The following is a 17,655-nucleotide window of genomic DNA, read 5'->3' as shown; positions in this document are numbered from 1 at the left end:
TTGCTTGGAAAATGGCTGTGTGGTTTTTCTTGTTTAGGCGCTGTCCTAACATAATCTAATGTTATGCTTTCGCCGTAAAGCCTTTTTGAAATAGGAGGAGAGCTGTGTCGGAGTAACAGCGTGTGAGAGAAAAGAGTGCGAATGGGTGCCAGGACGTGTTCATGGGTTGTTTTGAGTGTGACTTAGCAAACAGGTATCAGTCAGCTCCACTCTGCCTTGCACAGTGCAGTGTGTCTGGCTACAAACCTGCGCCTGTGCAGTATTTTTTCGAAAAGGACAAACACTTCTTCCCGAACAAGCCATCCGAGTATCACCTCTTCACCCATCTTTACCACTCTACCTCTCTGTCACTCTGACTTCTCCAAACTCCTCCTAACTCGACTCTTCTCCTCTCACAGGTACCTTGCTTTATCACTGTCAGTGATGACTCATGTCACGTACTGTTGTGTCTGAGAGGCCTCTCCTGCCCCTAGCCAGAGAGAGGCGGGTTGGAGAGAGAGACAGAGAGAGAGAGGGGGGGGGGTTGGGGGAGAGAGAGAGAGAGAGAGAGAGAGAGAGAGAGAGAGAGAGAGAGAGAGAGAGAGGGGGTTTGGAGAGAGAGACAGAGAGAGAGAGAGGGGGGTTGGAGAGAGAGACAGAGAGAGAGAGGGGGGGGGTTGGGGGGAGAGAGAGAGAGAGAGAGAGAGAGAGAGGGGGGAACATAGAAAGAGTGACTTCCGTCTACTGTCATTTACCTGCTTCTAACGGCCCTGGCATTCTCAGCCTGGCTCTTGATATCACTTAAGGGGCTGAGTCACATTCAAGCACTGCAGCTGGGGGATAGAAGGGCCCTCGGGAGGCAGCAGACTAGGGGAGATCCTAGAGGTTAGGGTGGAAGAGGGATGGTAGTGGGGGTGGGGGTGGAGGGGTTAAGGGCCTACACGTGGAAGGGGGTTGAATAGAGAGGGCAGACAGGGAGGTGAGTAAAACCAGTAAAACCAGCTGTAACAGTAAAAATAGGAAAGATGCCTAAGGCTGAGAACAGTGTGGAGCTGTGAACGAGGCTACAGGCGTGGGGGAAAAAGGGCCTTTCGGTTGGAGCTCAATGCATAGATCTCTGGGAGTAATGGGATTTTGTGGAAGAAACCATTAGGGAAGAGAGTTGTGGTAACGGCAGAGTGTAGGAGAAGGCACGCTCACAACGCTGAACCGTAGGTCAAAGCCTGCTGGCTCTGCAACAGCTAGGAAACATTGAAAACACCCACAAACCATCATGGGACTTTTATCATGTAGGCGTATTGTTTTCTGTGTGGGAGGGAGTGGAGAGTTAGAGGGGGATGGAGGGGCGTAGGAGAAGGAAGGATGAAGGGATGGGGGAAGAGGAGGGGAGGAGTTGAACGTGGGGATGCTCTGTTAGGAAGAGCCGGCAGGCAGGGAAAGACGAGTCGCGCTGGTGTCACGGTAACCAGGCCTCACCCCGGCAAACCCGCCCACATTCACACAGCGTCAGGGGCCGTTGAGGCGCTTGAACTCGAAAGCCTCACAAATAAGTATCCCGCCTCGGACTCACCTGGCAGAAGACAGGCTTGTAGCGGTCCGAGAACAGCAGGTTCAGCTCCTCCGACTCGTACTCCTGGGGCAGCCGGTCCACACAGAGGCACTTAGAGTGGAGGTGGTGACCCGCGGTCAGCTGGTTCACGTCTGTCCACTGGACCATGACCGCGCGGTCCCCCTGCGGTCGCCCCAGCAGCTCCGACCGCGCCCGCGACGCCGAGTCCTTCTTCATGTACTCCACGAAGCCGTAGCCCTTGGAGTGTCCGGTGAGCTCGCTGTAGACCAGGAAGCAGCGCTCGATGTTTCCGTAGGAACGGACCAGCTCCTCCAGCTGCTGGGCGGTGAAGGTGTGGGGCAGGTTGGTGAGGCACAGCAGGGAGTCGGTGGGTTGGAGCTGCACCGTGATGTCTCGGCCACGCATGTTGCTCTGGTGGAGGGAGCGGATGGCACCCTGAGCCTGGTCACCGTTCAGCAGGGTCACAAACGCTGGAGGGACATGGACAGGGACGCACAGAGATACACAGAGACAGGGAGACAGGAATACACAGAGATGGGAATACACAGAGACAGGGAGACAGGAATACACAGTGACAGGAATACACAGAGACGGGAATAAACAGAGACAGGGAGACAGGAATACACAGAGACGGGAATACACAGAGACAGGGAGACAGGAATAAACAGAGACAGGGAGACAGGAATACACAGAGACGGGAATACACAGAGACAGGGAGACAGGAATAAACAGAGACAGGGAGACAGGAATAAACAGAGACAGGGAGACAGGAATACACAGAGACAGGAATACACAGAGACAGGGAGACAGGAATACACAGAGACAGGGAGACAGGAATACACAGTGACAGGGAGACAGGAATACACAGAGACGGGAATACACAGAGACAGGGAAATGGACAGAGATACACAGAGACAGGGAGACAGGAATACACAGAGACAGGAATACACAGAAACAGTGAAATGGACAGAGATACACAGAGACAGGAATACACAGAGACAGGAATACACAGAGACAGGGAGATGGACAGAGATGCACAGAGACATGGACACGGACAGGGAGACACAAAGACAAGGAGAAATACACACAGACAGAGAGAACAATACACACACACAGACACACATACACACAGAGAGACAGAGAATGGGAGAGAGAGGGGTACAGAAACATACACACCCAGAAACAAAACAGCCAGAGAAACACAGAGATACACAGAGAGAAAGACCCACATTAGCTGGGAGCAGCCTGGAAAGATTCCACTCACTGACACACATATTTATCCCGCTTCTAAACACACAGTGACGGAACAGAAACAGCATGATAGATCACAATAACAGGGGAGGTGTTTACAACATCACAGTCCAATAAACAGGCTTAATCAAACCTGAACCCTTTAATACAAACGCTAACAGCCCGAAACACCCCCCCCCCCCCCCCCCCCCAACACGCCCTCCCCCCTCTCCCCAAAACGCCGACGCAGTGATTCATGGGCCGTGAAATGAGGCGGTAATGAATTGATATGGAATGTGTAGCGTGGCCAAAATACCCCTCAGCCGAGCGAACGTTGAGCCTGAGCCCACTGTAACAGCACCTGACTGACTGACTGACTGAAACATGTCCATGTGATTATTATTATTTTTTTTTAAGTTAAAACTGAATTTGCGATTGCTGGCCCGTCTTCTTCCTAACTGACTGTTAACCGTGTTAACCCTTTAGCGCCTGTGGTAGGTCTGTGTTAATCTTTGTTGACTATTTACTGAGAGGAACTAATATCTACATCGAAATATTTGGTGGCTATTAGCCTCCCCAGTCGACATTGTGAGTCCTAATGCACTTACAGTGCTCAGAGGATGTTGCTGATACATTATCACACAAGTGGACAAGTGAGTCTGAGAGGTGTGTGTGTGTGTGTGTGTGTGTGTGTGTGTGTGTGTGTGTGTGTGTGTGTGTGTGTGTGTGTGTGTTGAGTGCGAGGGAGGGAGAGGGATGAGTGGACTGTGGAGTTGATTAATGATGACTAATGTTTAGAGAGACACCGGCTCGGTCTAACAATGATCCCACTGATGTCTGACAACTGACGCAACTGTGGCGCTGAACCCAGAGCACTAATGTGAAGTCAGGACTGTTCTGCCAGATGAAACCAGAGAGGACCACTCTCCCACGTCCCGCCGGCCTCCAGAACTCACAGCTCCATCTGCACCACTTCACATTCCATTAAAGTGTTCGCGCACGCCGCCAGCCATCCCGCCCGGCAAATCAATTAACTCAACGTTCCGATACTCAAACGGCATGATGGATCTATTTTTCTGAGCCGAAACGGTAATCTGGTTATACCGCGGTGAGTCAAGTAACGTCACAGTGTGTGATGACTTAGGCCTGCTTCATCCTCCTTGAAAAGCTTTCTCGCTCCCATTCTGTGTGTTTCTCTCTCTCTTTTTATCGCTCTCTCGCTCTCTCTCAAACAATACACTCCAAGGAACGGGGGCTTACTAAATAGAGCAACGCTGCTCAACATGTTCTTCATGTGAGAGAGAGAGAGAGAGAGAGAGAGAGAGAGAGAGAGAGAGAGAGATGAGAAGAAAGAGAGAGGGATGGAGAGAAAGAGAGAGAGGGGGATGGAGAGAAAGAGAGAGGGATGGAGAGAAAGAGAGAGAGGGGGATGGAGAGAAAGAGAGAGAGAGGGGTGGAGGTGGAGAGAGAGAGAAAGAGAGAAAGGGGGGTGGAGGTGGAGAGAGAAAGATGAGAAGAAAGAGAGAGAGGGATGGAGAGAAAGAGAGAGGGATGGAGAGAAAGAGAGGGGGATGGAGAGAAAGAGAGAAAGAGGGGTGGAGAGAAAGAGAGAGAGGGGTGGAGAGAGAGAGGGGGGGGTGGAGGTGGAGAGAGAGAGAGAGGGGTGGAGGTGGAGAGGGAGAGAGAGAAAGAGGGGGGTGGAGGTGGAGAGAGAGAGGGGGGGTGGAGGTGGAGAGAGAGAGGGGGGTGGAGGTGGCGAGAGAGAGAGAGAGAGAAAGAGGGGGGTGGAGGTGGAGAGAGAGAGGGGGGGTGGAGGTGGAGAGAGAGAGGGGGGTGGAGGTGGCGAGAGAGAGAGAGAGAGAGAGAAAGAGGGGGGTGGAGGTGGAGAGAGGGGGGGTGGAGGTGGAGAGAGAGAGAAAGAGGGGGTGGAGGTGGAGAGAGGGGGGGTGGAGGTGGAGAGAGAGGGGGTGGAGGTGGAGAGAGAGAGGGGGGTGGAGGTGGAGAGAGAGAGGGGGGGTGGAGGTGGAGAGAGAGAGAAAGAGGGGGGTGGAGAGAGAGAGAAAGAGGGGGGTGGAGGTGGAGAGAGGGGGGGTGGAGGTGGAGAGAGAGAGGGGGGTGGAGGTGGAGAGAGAGGGGGTGGAGGTGGAGAGAGAGAGGGGGGGTGGAGGTGGAGAGAGAGAGGGGGGTGGAGGTGGCGAGAGAGAGAGAGAAAGAGGGGGGTGGAGGTGGAGAGAGGGGGGGTGGAGGTTGAGAGAGAGAGGGGGGGTGGAGGTGGAGAGAGAGAGAAAGAGGGGGTGGAGGTGGAGAGAGGGGGGGGTGGAGGTGGAGAGAGAGAGAGAGAGAAGGGGGTGGAGGTGGAGAGAGAAAGAGGGGGGTGGAGGTGGAGAGAGGGGGGGGGGTGGAGAGAGAGAGAGAAAGAGGGGGGTGGAGGTGGAAAGAGGGGGGGGGGGGTGGAGGTGGAGAGAGAGAGAGAGAGAAGGGGAGGTTTCTCTCCAAAAACACAAAGAGGCTCTTAATTATGGGGCAGCGATCGTTCGGTATTTGTATTTCTATAAGGAGCGTGTCGTATGGTAAGGGAAACGGGGAGAAGGAGAGAAAGAAAGACGGGAATCTTTGCGGAATCATCTCCAAGCCTACAATTCCACATGCCATGTTCGTCGGGAAGTAGCTCATTAAAAACCCCAGGAGATATAGGCGCTAAGGAGGACAGCTATGTCTATGAGTCTATTGTGTCGAACCAGCGTGGTTTAGTTCACCTGCTATGCTCCTGTCAATGCCATAGTGTAGATGACACCCCCTTTCTGTTCCTACACTACGGCCACGCTTGTTCTGAACGCACCCAACAGACGGTAACACGTTTCAACAGGCGAGGCGCGGCTATAAAGGCAGTCCAAGACTTTCAGACCTGTAAGCTGTAGCGTAAAACCCCTTCGTTTGCCGTCGAATGCCCGAACTAGGCCCTACCTTCTGACTTCCAGCCTGTCAATTAAGGTGCAATCACAATAGGCAAAGCCAGGCTTCTTCTGTCTCTCCGCAAACACACACAATCTGGATGTAGACGCAACAGACACGTGTCAACACAGCGAGGTCAACTCGAGTATAAATCCCTTTCACAGCGACAATCGTGTTCTCTCCCCAATACCGTAGCCCTGAGATCCCTTTCCTCTCCCTACCTGGCAGCTAACAGAGAGAGTGTGGACACGTTTCCGCTGTCATCTCAATCTGATAAACCACTTCAATTTGCATGACTCTTTTCAGGCACCCTGGCCTTTTGTCTTTCTGCATACGAACCACCCACCCACACTCTCCACTCCACTCCATCACTAACTGCTGCTCCCCCCCACCCAGCCTCTTCAGCCCCCCCAGAACCAGGCTCTCTAGCCCCCAGTCCCTCACTGCCCCCCCCCCCCCCCCCCCCCATGAGTGGCCAGGGAGTGGGTTACCCTCCCACGCGGGGCGGGGGATGGAAGACTTGTTCAAGCTCAAGTGGACCACCACACCGCCCAGTGCTAATGCACACAGTGAGTGGAACCTCTTCTCTCTCCCACCTATGGCCCAGCGCTCCATCTCTCAATCACTCCATCCCTTTATCTCCGCCATCATTCTGTCTCTCACACCCACCACTAACTAGTACCATGCCTACCAGCCTGCCTGCCTGCCTGCCTGCCTGCCTGCCTGCCTGCCTGCCTGCCTGCCTGCCTCTCTCACTCTCACATTTCCCACCCCTCTGTCTTTACGTCACTCCATCCCGCTTTCCCTCAACTACTTAATAGCTCTCCCCTGCAATCATTCCATCCACCTCCCCTCAAATCACACCCATCCCTCTCTTCTAAAACCCTTCCATTACATCCCTCGCTCGATACCCCATCCCTCCGTCACTGCATCCCTCTATCCCACCATCACTCCACACCACTCTCCAGCTCTCCCTCTCTCCCTCCCCCTGCGTGTTCCACTAACTAAATCCTGACCCCAAAGTCCCCTAATAGACCTCTGAACCACGCCATCAAGTCGAACACCCCAACCTGAATAAAATATCGCTCCCCCACCACATCACACGCGGCTTCCTTCCCCTTTTCGGTAGAGGCTGAAACTAGCCCCGTCTGTGAGGTCTGTCAGCCACGATAACACCACGGAGACATTCTAGAGAAGTATAGGGGACACATATAGCCGCCTGCTCTCCAATTTAGACTGCCGATCGCCTTGAGGTCAGTGATGGGGAAACCCACAGCTAAGGCCAGGGTGAGCGTAGGCTGTTGACGATACGGCGGTCAGAACTGATAGGGGGGACTGAGCGGAAGGGAGAACATACGAACCTCAACGTAGACCTGCTGCCGTTGACGACCACGGCGGAAAAATAAGTCGCAGGCTTCGCCTCGGTGATTCTTAATTGAGTGCGTCATTTTGTACGTGTACCTTGTTTGAAAATGATGAAATAAACTCAACTTGACGAAAAAAAAATTAAGACTGATAGTGTCCATCCCAAATGGCACCCTTTTCCCGATATAGTGCACTACGTAGGGAGGGGGAGGGGGGGGGCATGAGTGACACAGCCGTCGTGTATGGTCAGATCACTGAAGGGAGAAACTCTCTGAGGGAAAGTTCTATCTAAAACAAGACTATCCAAACACGGGTTCAGAGGGCTGAAGTGAAACTGAACTATCGTCGGTGCTAGTGAGTCGAAACAGTATCCAGAAGTAGATCTGACGAGACGGCGAATCGTACGCTCCCCGTGCACGGTACAGCTGCCCTCAAGGGTCAAATATGGCCTGTACAGCAGGTAAGCAGCACACAACGATTTGGTCTCGGGGTCTTTTGTGACACCTTCAGGTCTGTTGGTTTTGACAACCCACTGCAAAAGGGTCAGTGTAGTGTGTGTGGGTGGATAGATGGATGTTGTCAGTGGTGCATGTCAGACAACACACACACACACACACACACACACACACACACACACACACACACACACACACACACACACACACACACACACACACACACACACACACACACACACACCTGCTGTTTGTGGAGATAACACCAGATGGGGCTGGCTGTGAACAAGTGTTCCTATGCCAACTGTTGTCTCACTATCATTACCAATGCTGCCTTCGTCGTCATCATCATCATCATCATCACCTCAACCTTTAGTTAAACCACAGACAGGCTCTTCAGTGTAATGAGAGGTGTTGTTGGGGCACTAAGAAGGGGTGTAGGGGCTAATAGCTTAATGAGCAACCTACACAGCACTAAGGCTGATTGCTCCCTCTTGAGCTGTGACTATTGTAAGAAGAGGCAACAACGGAGAGGGGAACGGAGCCCTACAGGAGGATTCTCAGGGTTGACTTCCTGTGTCCAAACACAGCTGCAAAAACAGCTCCATCAAATACTATTAAACTAGGAGCAAGTGTCACTGAGAATCAAATCTATGAGACAGTGGTATGTGACACACACACACACACCTTTTCCCATAATGCCACAGAGTAAAACACCGTTGTTTTGTCCAGGTTCAGTAACAGCGACTTAACAGGGAACATCTAACTAGCTATGGGTTTGCTACAGAGCGGGATCAACCCTGGCGATATCAGTCACATAACTCACACGGCCTGGCATGTGGGCTGCTGCTCTCATTTACAGATACTGACTCACACAGCACACAGATGGACAGATGACGATGGAGAGAGAGGGGGGAGAGAGAGAGAGAGAGAGAGAAACAGAAAGAAAGAAAAATGGGAGAGGCGGAGAGAGTCAGAAAGAGAGAGAGAGAGAGAGAGCGAGTGAGAGAGAGCTGCCCGCAGTCGTCCTCAGAGGTAACTACAGGGCCGAGAGGTCTCAGGTCATATTGTCAGTTAGAGCTGAGTCATAGACAAGTAGACCCGTAACGGATCGTTCGCATTCTACAGTAATAATAACACTAATAATAAAAAAGTACATAGGCGTTCTGGAAAACAGGGGAAAGGGCGAGTCAGAACATTGCTCTCTCAGAAACAGCCGTGGTTCTGGAAATATTTTGCATCTTTAGGTAATTGGCAAGTAGAAACCGGATGGCGCTTCGGTACATTGGGTTATATGACGAGATGGTGTTAGCTGCCAGATTGGATACAAGCTCTCCTTCCTCAGAGATGCCAGTGGTTTGTGACGCGAGCAATGTACTGACACTGGCTTTCTTGGCACACTGTTGCTCTTCCACTCTCTATATAGCTGAACATTTGTCCTAAACATCCTATAGAAATACAGGGACCATCGTCAGCTCGCCATTTTAAAGAAACACCATTAACTGCGGAGAAATAGTGAAATTGTTGTGATCCTTGAAATCTAGGAATCTTTGAAAACACAGGGCGAAGGTAGAAAGACTACTCCCTAGGGCAGCGGTCACCAACCGGTCGATCGGGATGGCATTCCTAGTCGATCAACAAGCATTTCTGTAGAAAATCCAACGATAAAGGCTTGTACTTCTTTTTTTGTCGTCTTGTGCTGTTGGCGGAAGGTGCACTAGATTCAGGTGCCCTGCGCACCAGGCATGCAAAGTCTTCCCATTTTGAACCATTTCAAATCACAGTGCCTACCTACAGCTTTCACGACCCCAGCAAAGCTTTATACTAGCCTATATAAGATTGCATAACTTTTAAAACCATGACCAGAGAGAGACTGTCAATGAATACATGGCATCGGTGCCAGTCGAGTTTCGCCCTCAGGTGCAAAACGGTGTCCCCACTCTCTGGTCAGTCTCACGGTGGGAGGGGGGGGGGAGGAAGGCGAGAGCAGGGACCGTGAGATGCGGACCATCTGCGGCTGTCTTCCTGCCTCCGCTGAGACTAATGCCAAAACAACTGGGAACTCGGGAAATCTCCAACTTCCGACTTCAGTGCGGTCATCCAACTCAGAAACTTAGGCATCTTTCCACACTCTTATTTAAAAAAAGGTGTTATCTACAACCTAAAAGGGTTCTTCGGCTGTCCCCATAGGAGAACCCTTTGAAGAACCCTTTTTGGTTCCAGGTAGAACCTGTTTCAGTTCCATGTAGAACCCTTTCAACAGAGTGTTCTACAAGGAACCCAAAAGAGTTCTACCTGGAACCAAAAGGGTTCTCCTATGGGGACAGCACAAGAACCCTTTTTTTTAAGTGTAGAGCTCTGATTTTCCATCTTGAAGTTCACCGACGTCATCATTTCACCTTGTTTTTCCCGAGTTCCCAGTTGTCTTGAAATCCCCATGACCATCAGATGCAGGTACCATCAATCCAGTCAAACAAACAAAAGCGAATCATTTGCAAATTATTTCAATTTATTATCAAGCTCTTTTACCAACTGATCTATTTTATTATCAAAGCTTGAGTTTTAAAACAGAATATGATCTGAGAAGAACAATAGTGGTAGGCCAGTCATATAGCCAATATGCTGTGATAATGTATTAGGCCTCATTCCTACAGAACAGTTTTTATTAGGTTTTATCTGAGCTACTGCCCTAGGGAACCCTTTCCACTGAGGTTTTTACATGAAACCCAAAAGAGTTCTACCTGGAACCAAAAAGGGTTTTACCTGGAACCAAAAAGAGTTCTACCTGGAACCAAAAAGGGTTTTACCTGTGATGGGTTCTGACTGCTAAATTTGAAATATTGTTCATTATCAGATATCCTATTGAAATATTACATACCCTCGTAAAACCGACTATCCTACTGATCCTCGACTTCAGCGATGTCATTTACAAAATAGCCTCCAACACTCTACTCAGCAAACTGGATGCAGTCTATCCCAGTGCCATCCGTTTTGTCACCAAAGCCCCATATACTACCCACCACTGCGACCTGTATGCTCTCGTTGGCTGGCCCTCGCTACATATTCGTCGCCAGACCCACTGGCTCCAGGTCATCTATAAGTCTTTGCTAGGTAAAGCTCCACCTTATCTCAGCTTACTGGTCACGATAACAACACCCACCCGTAGCACACGTTCCAGCAGGTATATCTCACTGGTCACCCCCAAAGCCAACACCTGCTTTGGCCGCCTTTCCTTCTAGTTCTCTGCTGCCAATGACTGGAACGAATTGCAAAAATAGCTGAAGCTGGAGACTTATATTTCCCTCACCAACTTTAAACATCAGCTATCTGAGCAGCTAACCAATCGCTGCAGCTGTACATAGTCCATCTGTAAATAGCCCACCCAATCTACCTATCTCATCCCCATATTATTTTTATTTACTTTTCTGCTCTTTTGCACACCAGTAATTCTACTTGCACATCATCATCTGCTCATCTATCACTCCAGTGTTCATTTGCTAAATTGTAATTACTTCGCTACTATGACCTATTTATTGCCTTCCTCCTCACGCCATTTGTACACACTGTATAGAGACAATTTTTTTCCCCTATTGTGTTATTGACTGTACACTTGTTTATTCCATGTGTAACTCTGTGTTGTTGTTTGTGTTGCACTGCTTTGCTTTATCTTGGCCAGGTCGCAGTTGTAAATGAGAACTTGTTCTCAACTAGCCTACCTGGTTAAATAAAGTTAAAATAAAAATATTGAGTGCCATAGTCTGGTTTCTAAACCGGAAGTTAATGGTTATCTGTAGGAAGAATGTATATGGTGGAGGCAATTAAGTTTGCAATGTACTTAGTAAAGAAAAGGCAATCACATGGTTGCCGGCACTGATAAGGGTGGAGAGATGTGGTTTAGTGAGGAATGGGGGCTGAGGTCAGTTCAGGTCACATTAAGGAAGAAGGAATAGTTTACTGTCCGCATCACTTAACTTCCTGCCTAGCAATAAAGATGTTTAGAGAGAAGGAGGATACTCCACCCAAATTGGGGTATATATACTACCACTGGTGGAACCATGTCTTTGTCTGTGCAGCTGTCCGACCCTTTGGGTGAATAAACTTGGTTTGAGCTTTACTCAGCGTCCGTGAGTGTCTTACTCTGTTTATTTAGAACCAAACACCTGGAACCAAAAAGAGTTATCATACGAGGACAGCTGAAGAACACTTTTGGAACCCTTTTTCCTATTGAGTGCAGTGTCTCCATTATGGGGACGGTAATCGGCTCACACAGAAGGCCCATTGTGTGGCCAGGATCCCCCTGCTGACCCCTTCCATTGTCAGCCCGGCGGACAGTTCCGCAACGCCGCGCATACCTTTGGTATTCCCGAATTCCGCATCCGGGGCGCTCTATGGAGGCTCTACGGCTGGCGTGGAAAATTCCCAGGGGTAGGATTGGGCTGGGAGGCCAGGTAACGACAGATGCTAACTGTTAAATCAACACCATAACACTCCGTAATGAGGAAGTCATAAGGAGTCCTCGCTGCGGCGCAGCGCTCCAGTTTGCACGGTGGGTGCACTGAAGCAAAGGCAGAGTAACATTTACACAGGGGATGAGGAGGGAGTTATACCCCTCATTACCTAAAGAGGCTACCAACTTCTGAGCAACGTCCTGGAGCAACTCCTCGCAGAGAGAGAGAGAGAGAGAGAGAGAGAGACAGACAGACACACACACAGATGTGCACACATAAGCACTAATAAGCACAAGCAGCCCCCTAAATGGGCTGAAATGTCTATATGGGGACGGATTTGATGTCACAGATGGAGCAGCCGTACATCTCAGTCATTGGTAATAAGCAAGGGGGTCGGGAACCTAATCAGCCCTCACACACACACACTAGTCCACTCTCTGTCTCCCACACTGGAGCTTGCCTCCTCCAGGCAAGAGAGACCGGCTACAAAACAAGATGTGACACTCCTTCGAATTCACTCTCTGTTGTTTTTTTCCCCCAAAAGGAATCATTGCACTATTGTCATTTCCAGGAATTCTCTGACACATACCACTTATTTCAGCCAGAAAACAATCCCGATTGGGTAGCCCGTGTTTCAGGGCAAACCAAGCCATCTGCATCCCACAATCAGCACAGGGAATATATTATACGACAGTTTCTGCATCCCAAACGGCACCCTATTTCCTATATAAAGCCCTATATGGGCACCTGGTCAAAAGTAAAGCACTAAATAGGGAATAGGGTGCCATTTGAAGCCAAGCTAGTGTTTCACACCAATTAAAACCACGGCCCAATAAAAAATAAAAAAATAACATAAAATCTGTTTCTACATTTCCCCAAAGGGAAGATTACATTTACACACCATACTTACAACGATAGATATTACATCCAAACGAAACATGCTGTTCGGCTAATTCAGCATTAAGCGTACACAGAGTTTGTACACACACCGAGTTTGCACACACACGCAGCATGAGATGAATGGTGAGTAATGTACACTCGTTATCTGGTGATTTACGATGGTTTGAGTCCTTTAATGGCCCTGTGTTCTTTGGTATGGTGCTGAGGAAGTTAGGGAATGGGAGGGAGAGTTTGTGTGTGTGTGTGTGTGTGGGGGGGGGGGGGGGATTAGGCAGTTTAAGGCAGGGATCAAGCCGATTGTTTTCTTGAGTGGATGGTCAGGTGGCCGGAACCTAATTACAAATCATTTGTAGACTGCAAATTGACCGCGAGAGGCCCAAACAGATATAATGTTCGATTAAAACATCATTTCAAACCTTGCTTACATTTGTATCTCTATTGTGCATGGGAATACTTGGGAACAGATTTGTTCAAAAGGGGGGCCAAATTCAGTTGGGGAACCTTGGCTTAAGGGATAACGCTGCTTCTCACACAGGACATACTATATAAACATTTAGAAAGATCAACGTCCTACAGATGCCGAGGAGAACTATTCAGGCTCCATAACAGATTAATATACTCACTATATAGTTTAAACACATATGGACATACACAGAAACATGTACACACACATATATACAATCACAAGCACACACACACACATTCTCACATTCTCCACACACACACACACACACACACACACACACACACACACACACACACACACACACACACACACACACACACACACACACACACACACACACACACACACCTTTCCCTTTATTTCTCCTATCCCTTCTTTATTGTCGTCTATCATCTTTCTCTCTCTCTCCATTTCAAACTCTGCACTTCTATGAGTTGGTGTGTGGACTGGAGAGATCACTGTGTCTCCAAGCGGGACCCTGTCCTGAGAAGGGAGCTGGGGGTCTGTGAGGTGATAAGCCTGGAGAGGTTGAGGGGCCCGAGAGTTGGATCACGGGGCTCACATTCAACCCACTACACCTCTAATTAGGGAATTCTACACAATGTAGAGGGACATATAAGTTCCCCCACACGGCACAGAGATATAAGACCCCTCAGTGCTCACACATCCCACAGCCTAGAGACCACACAAGAGTGAGGGGCAGTGGGAACAGGCAGAGAATGGCAAGATGCAAGATGGCACCGACAGCGATGGTCGCTTCGAATCCTTAGGAAACTACGGAGTATTTTGGTTTTTTTAGGTATTATTTCTTACATAGCCCAGAAAATCTCAAGCATTATTACATACAGCCGGGAAGAACTACTGGATATAAGAGCAACGTCAAATTACCAACATTACGACCAGGAATACGACTTTGCCGAAGCGGATCCTTTGTTTGCACCACCACCCAGGACATTGAATCTAATCCCAGAGGCCGACCCAAAAACAACGTCGCCGCAGAAGAGGTAGACGGAGCGGCCTCCTGGTCAGACTTCGAAGGTGTGCACACCACCCACCGCTTCCGAGTATATTACCCGCTAATGTCCAGTCTTTAGACAACAAGGTAGACAAAATTAGGGCAAGGGTTGCCTTCCAGAGAGACTTCAGAGATTGTAACATTCTCTGTTTCACGGAAACATGGCTCTCTCGGGATATGTTGTCGGAACAGCCAACGTGTTTCTTCATGAGTTGCTCCGACAGACATACACATCTCTCTGGAAAGAAGAAGGGCGGGGATGTATGCTTCATGATTAATGACTCATGGTGTAATCATAACAACATACAGGAACTCAAGCCCTTTTATTCACCTGACCTAGAATTCCTTTACAATCAAATGCCGACCACATTATCTCCCAAGAGAATTCTCATCGGTTATTGTCACAGCCGTGTATGTCCCCCCTCAAGCAGATACCACGGCGGCCCACAAGAAACTTCACTGGACTCTATGTAAACTGGAAACCATATATCCTGAGGCTGCATTTATTGTAGCTGGGGATTTTAACAAAGCAAATTTGAGAACTAGTCTACCTAAATTCTATCAGCATATTGATTGTAGCACAGGCGCGGGCACTACACTGGATCACTGCTACTCTAACTTCCGCGATGCATACAAGGCCCTCCCCCGCCCTCCTTTCTGCAAATCCGACCACGACTCCATTTTTGACTGCAGAAACTCAAACAGGATGTACCCGTGACAAGAACCATTCAACGCTGGTCTGACCAATCAGAATCCACGCTTCAAGATTGTTTTGATCATGCGGACTGTTCCGGGAAGCCTCAGAGAATAACATCGATTTATACGCTGAGTGAGTTTATAAGGAAGTGCATTGGAGATGTTGTACCCACTGTGACTATTAAAACCTAGCCTAACCAGAAACCGTGGATAGAAGCGGGATTCGAGCAGAACTGAAAGCGCGAACCACCGCATTTAACCATGGAAAGATTTTTGGGAATTTGGATAAATATAAACAGTGTAGTTATTCCCGCCGCAAGGCAATCAAACAAGCGACATGTCGGTATAGGGACAAAGTGGAGTCGCAATTCAACGGCTCAGACACGAGACGTATGTGGCAGGAGAGTCTACAGGCAATTACGGACTACAAAAAGAAAACAAGCCACGTCACGGACACCGACGTTTTGCTTCCAGACAAACTAAACACCTTCTTTGCCCGCTTTGAGGATAATACAGTGCCACCAACGCGGCCCACTACCAAGGACTGCGGGACCCCCTCTCCTTCTCCGTGGCCGACGTGAGTAAGACATTTAAACGTGTTAACCCTCGTAACGACGTGGCATCCCTAGCCGCGTCCTTAGAGCATGCACAGACCAGCTGGTTGGTGTGTTTACGGACATATTCAATCGCTCCCTATCCCAGTCTGCTGTCCCCACATGCTACAAGATGGCCTCCATTGTTCCTGTACCCAAGAAGGCAAAGATAACTGAACTAAATGACTATCGTCTGTAGCACTCACTTCTGTCATCATGAAGCGCTTTGAGAGACTAGTCAAGGATCCTATCACCTCCACCTTACCTGCCACCCTAGACCCACTTCAGTTTGCATACCGCCCCAAGAGGTCCACAGACAATGCAATCGCCATCACACAGAACACTGCCCTAACCCATCTGGACAAGGAGGAATACCTATGTAAGAATGCTGTTCATTGACTACAGCTCAGCATTCAACACCATAGTACCCTCCAAGCTCGTCATTAAGCTTGAGGCCCTGGGTCTCAACCCCGCCCTGTGCAATTGGGTCCTGGACTTTCTGACGGGCCGCTCCCCAGGTGGTGAAGGTAGGAAACAACAACTCCACTTCGCTGATCATCAACACTGGGGCCCTACAACGGTGCGTGCTCAGCCCCCTCCTGTACTCCCTGTTCACCCATGACTGCATGGCCATGCACGCCTCCAACTCAATCATCAAGTTTGCAGACGACACAACAGTAGTGGGCTTGATTACCAACAACGACGAGACAGCCTACAGGGAGGAGGTGAGGGCACTCGGAGTCTGGTGTCAGGAAAACAACCTCTCACTCAACGCCAACAAAACAAAGGAGATGATCGTGGACTTCAGGAAACAGCGGAGGGAGCACCCCCCTATCCACATCGAAAGTTAAGTTCCTCGGCGTACACATCATGGACAAACTGAAATGGTCCACCCACACAGACAGTGTGGTGAAGAAGGCGCAACAGTGCCTCTTCAACCTAAGGAGGCTGAAGAAATTTGGCTTGTCACCTAAAACCCTCACAAACTTTTACAGATGCATAATTGAGAGCATTCTGTCGGACCGTATCACCGCCTGGTACGGCAACTGCACCGCCCACAACCGCAAGGCTCTCCAGAGGGTGGTGCGGTCTGCATAACGCATCGCCGATGGCAAACTAAAAGCTACAAGGGGGCTTCCAAGATTGCCCACAGTGTGGTCTGGGGAGGGGCGAGAGGGGTTGCTGGGTATTGGGGGTTGGGGAGATGGTGATTGACAGGGGGAAGGTTACAGTGTAACACCTGCTAATCAGGCTTGGGGTTAACACGTTGTGGTGTGCCGACTCCTCAGTCAGCTATTCTGGAACACCATAACACACACACACACACCTACAGAGATTCTCTCTGTGATAGACAAAGATTGATGACCGAGTTAAAATGCTGTCAGATCCTTTCTGGGGGAGCTGTGATTGACTCGCTGTGTCTGATGTTAAAGATGACTGATCTTGACAATACTGGTCCTGGCCTCAGATATAACGCTGCTGTGTTATGGTATTATAACACACACACACACACACACACACACACACACACACACACACACACACACACACACACACACACACCCACACACACACACATATATATATATAGCTTACTTTGGCTATTTACAATATGAAAATAAAAATAATCCAAATAACCATTCATTGAACGATAACAATAAGCATACAGTAGAGGACATGTGCAGGTTGATTGGTCTCTCTCTCCCTCCCTCGTCCTGACAATCTCTTTGAAGTTCCCCCACTTTCAACTGAGATTTGATTAAAAATAGTTCTGTCTCTGTCTTTTGATTCAAAAGGGCAATCATTAGAATTCCACTAGCACATCAAGTTCTGCAACTAGCTACCTTCTCTAGAATGAGCTGAGCTATTTAAAGCATGGACATCTATTGATGTGTGTGTGTGTGTGTGTGTGTGTGTGTGTGTGTGTGTGTGTGTGTGTGTGTGTGTGTGTGTGTGTGTGTGTGTGTGTGTGTGTGTGTGTGAGAG

At 49.3% G+C, this 17,655-nt stretch overlaps 1 protein-coding gene across 4 annotated transcripts in view; it reads right to left on the bottom strand.

Moving 5' to 3' along the window:
* The window catches only part of LOC106584032 (ribonucleoprotein PTB-binding 2), a 71,059-nt gene that overhangs the window by 36,299 nt on the left and 17,105 nt on the right, over nucleotides 1-17,655 (bottom strand). For all 4 annotated transcript variants that reach the window (XM_014168823.3, XM_014168824.3, XM_014168825.3 and 1 more), the window contains exon 3: nucleotides 1,550-2,019. In XM_014168823.3, coding sequence (XP_014024298.2) covers nucleotides 1,550-2,019 — 470 coding nt within the window. The remainder of the gene's footprint in view (nucleotides 1-1,549; nucleotides 2,020-17,655) is intronic.

The sequence above is a fragment of the Salmo salar genome, chromosome 23, assembly GCF_965601325.2.
Source record: "Salmo salar chromosome 23, fSalSal1, whole genome shotgun sequence".
In the NCBI taxonomy this organism is placed as follows: Eukaryota; Metazoa; Chordata; class Actinopteri; order Salmoniformes; family Salmonidae; genus Salmo; species Salmo salar.
This window is presented reverse-complemented; position numbering and strand designations above follow the sequence as displayed.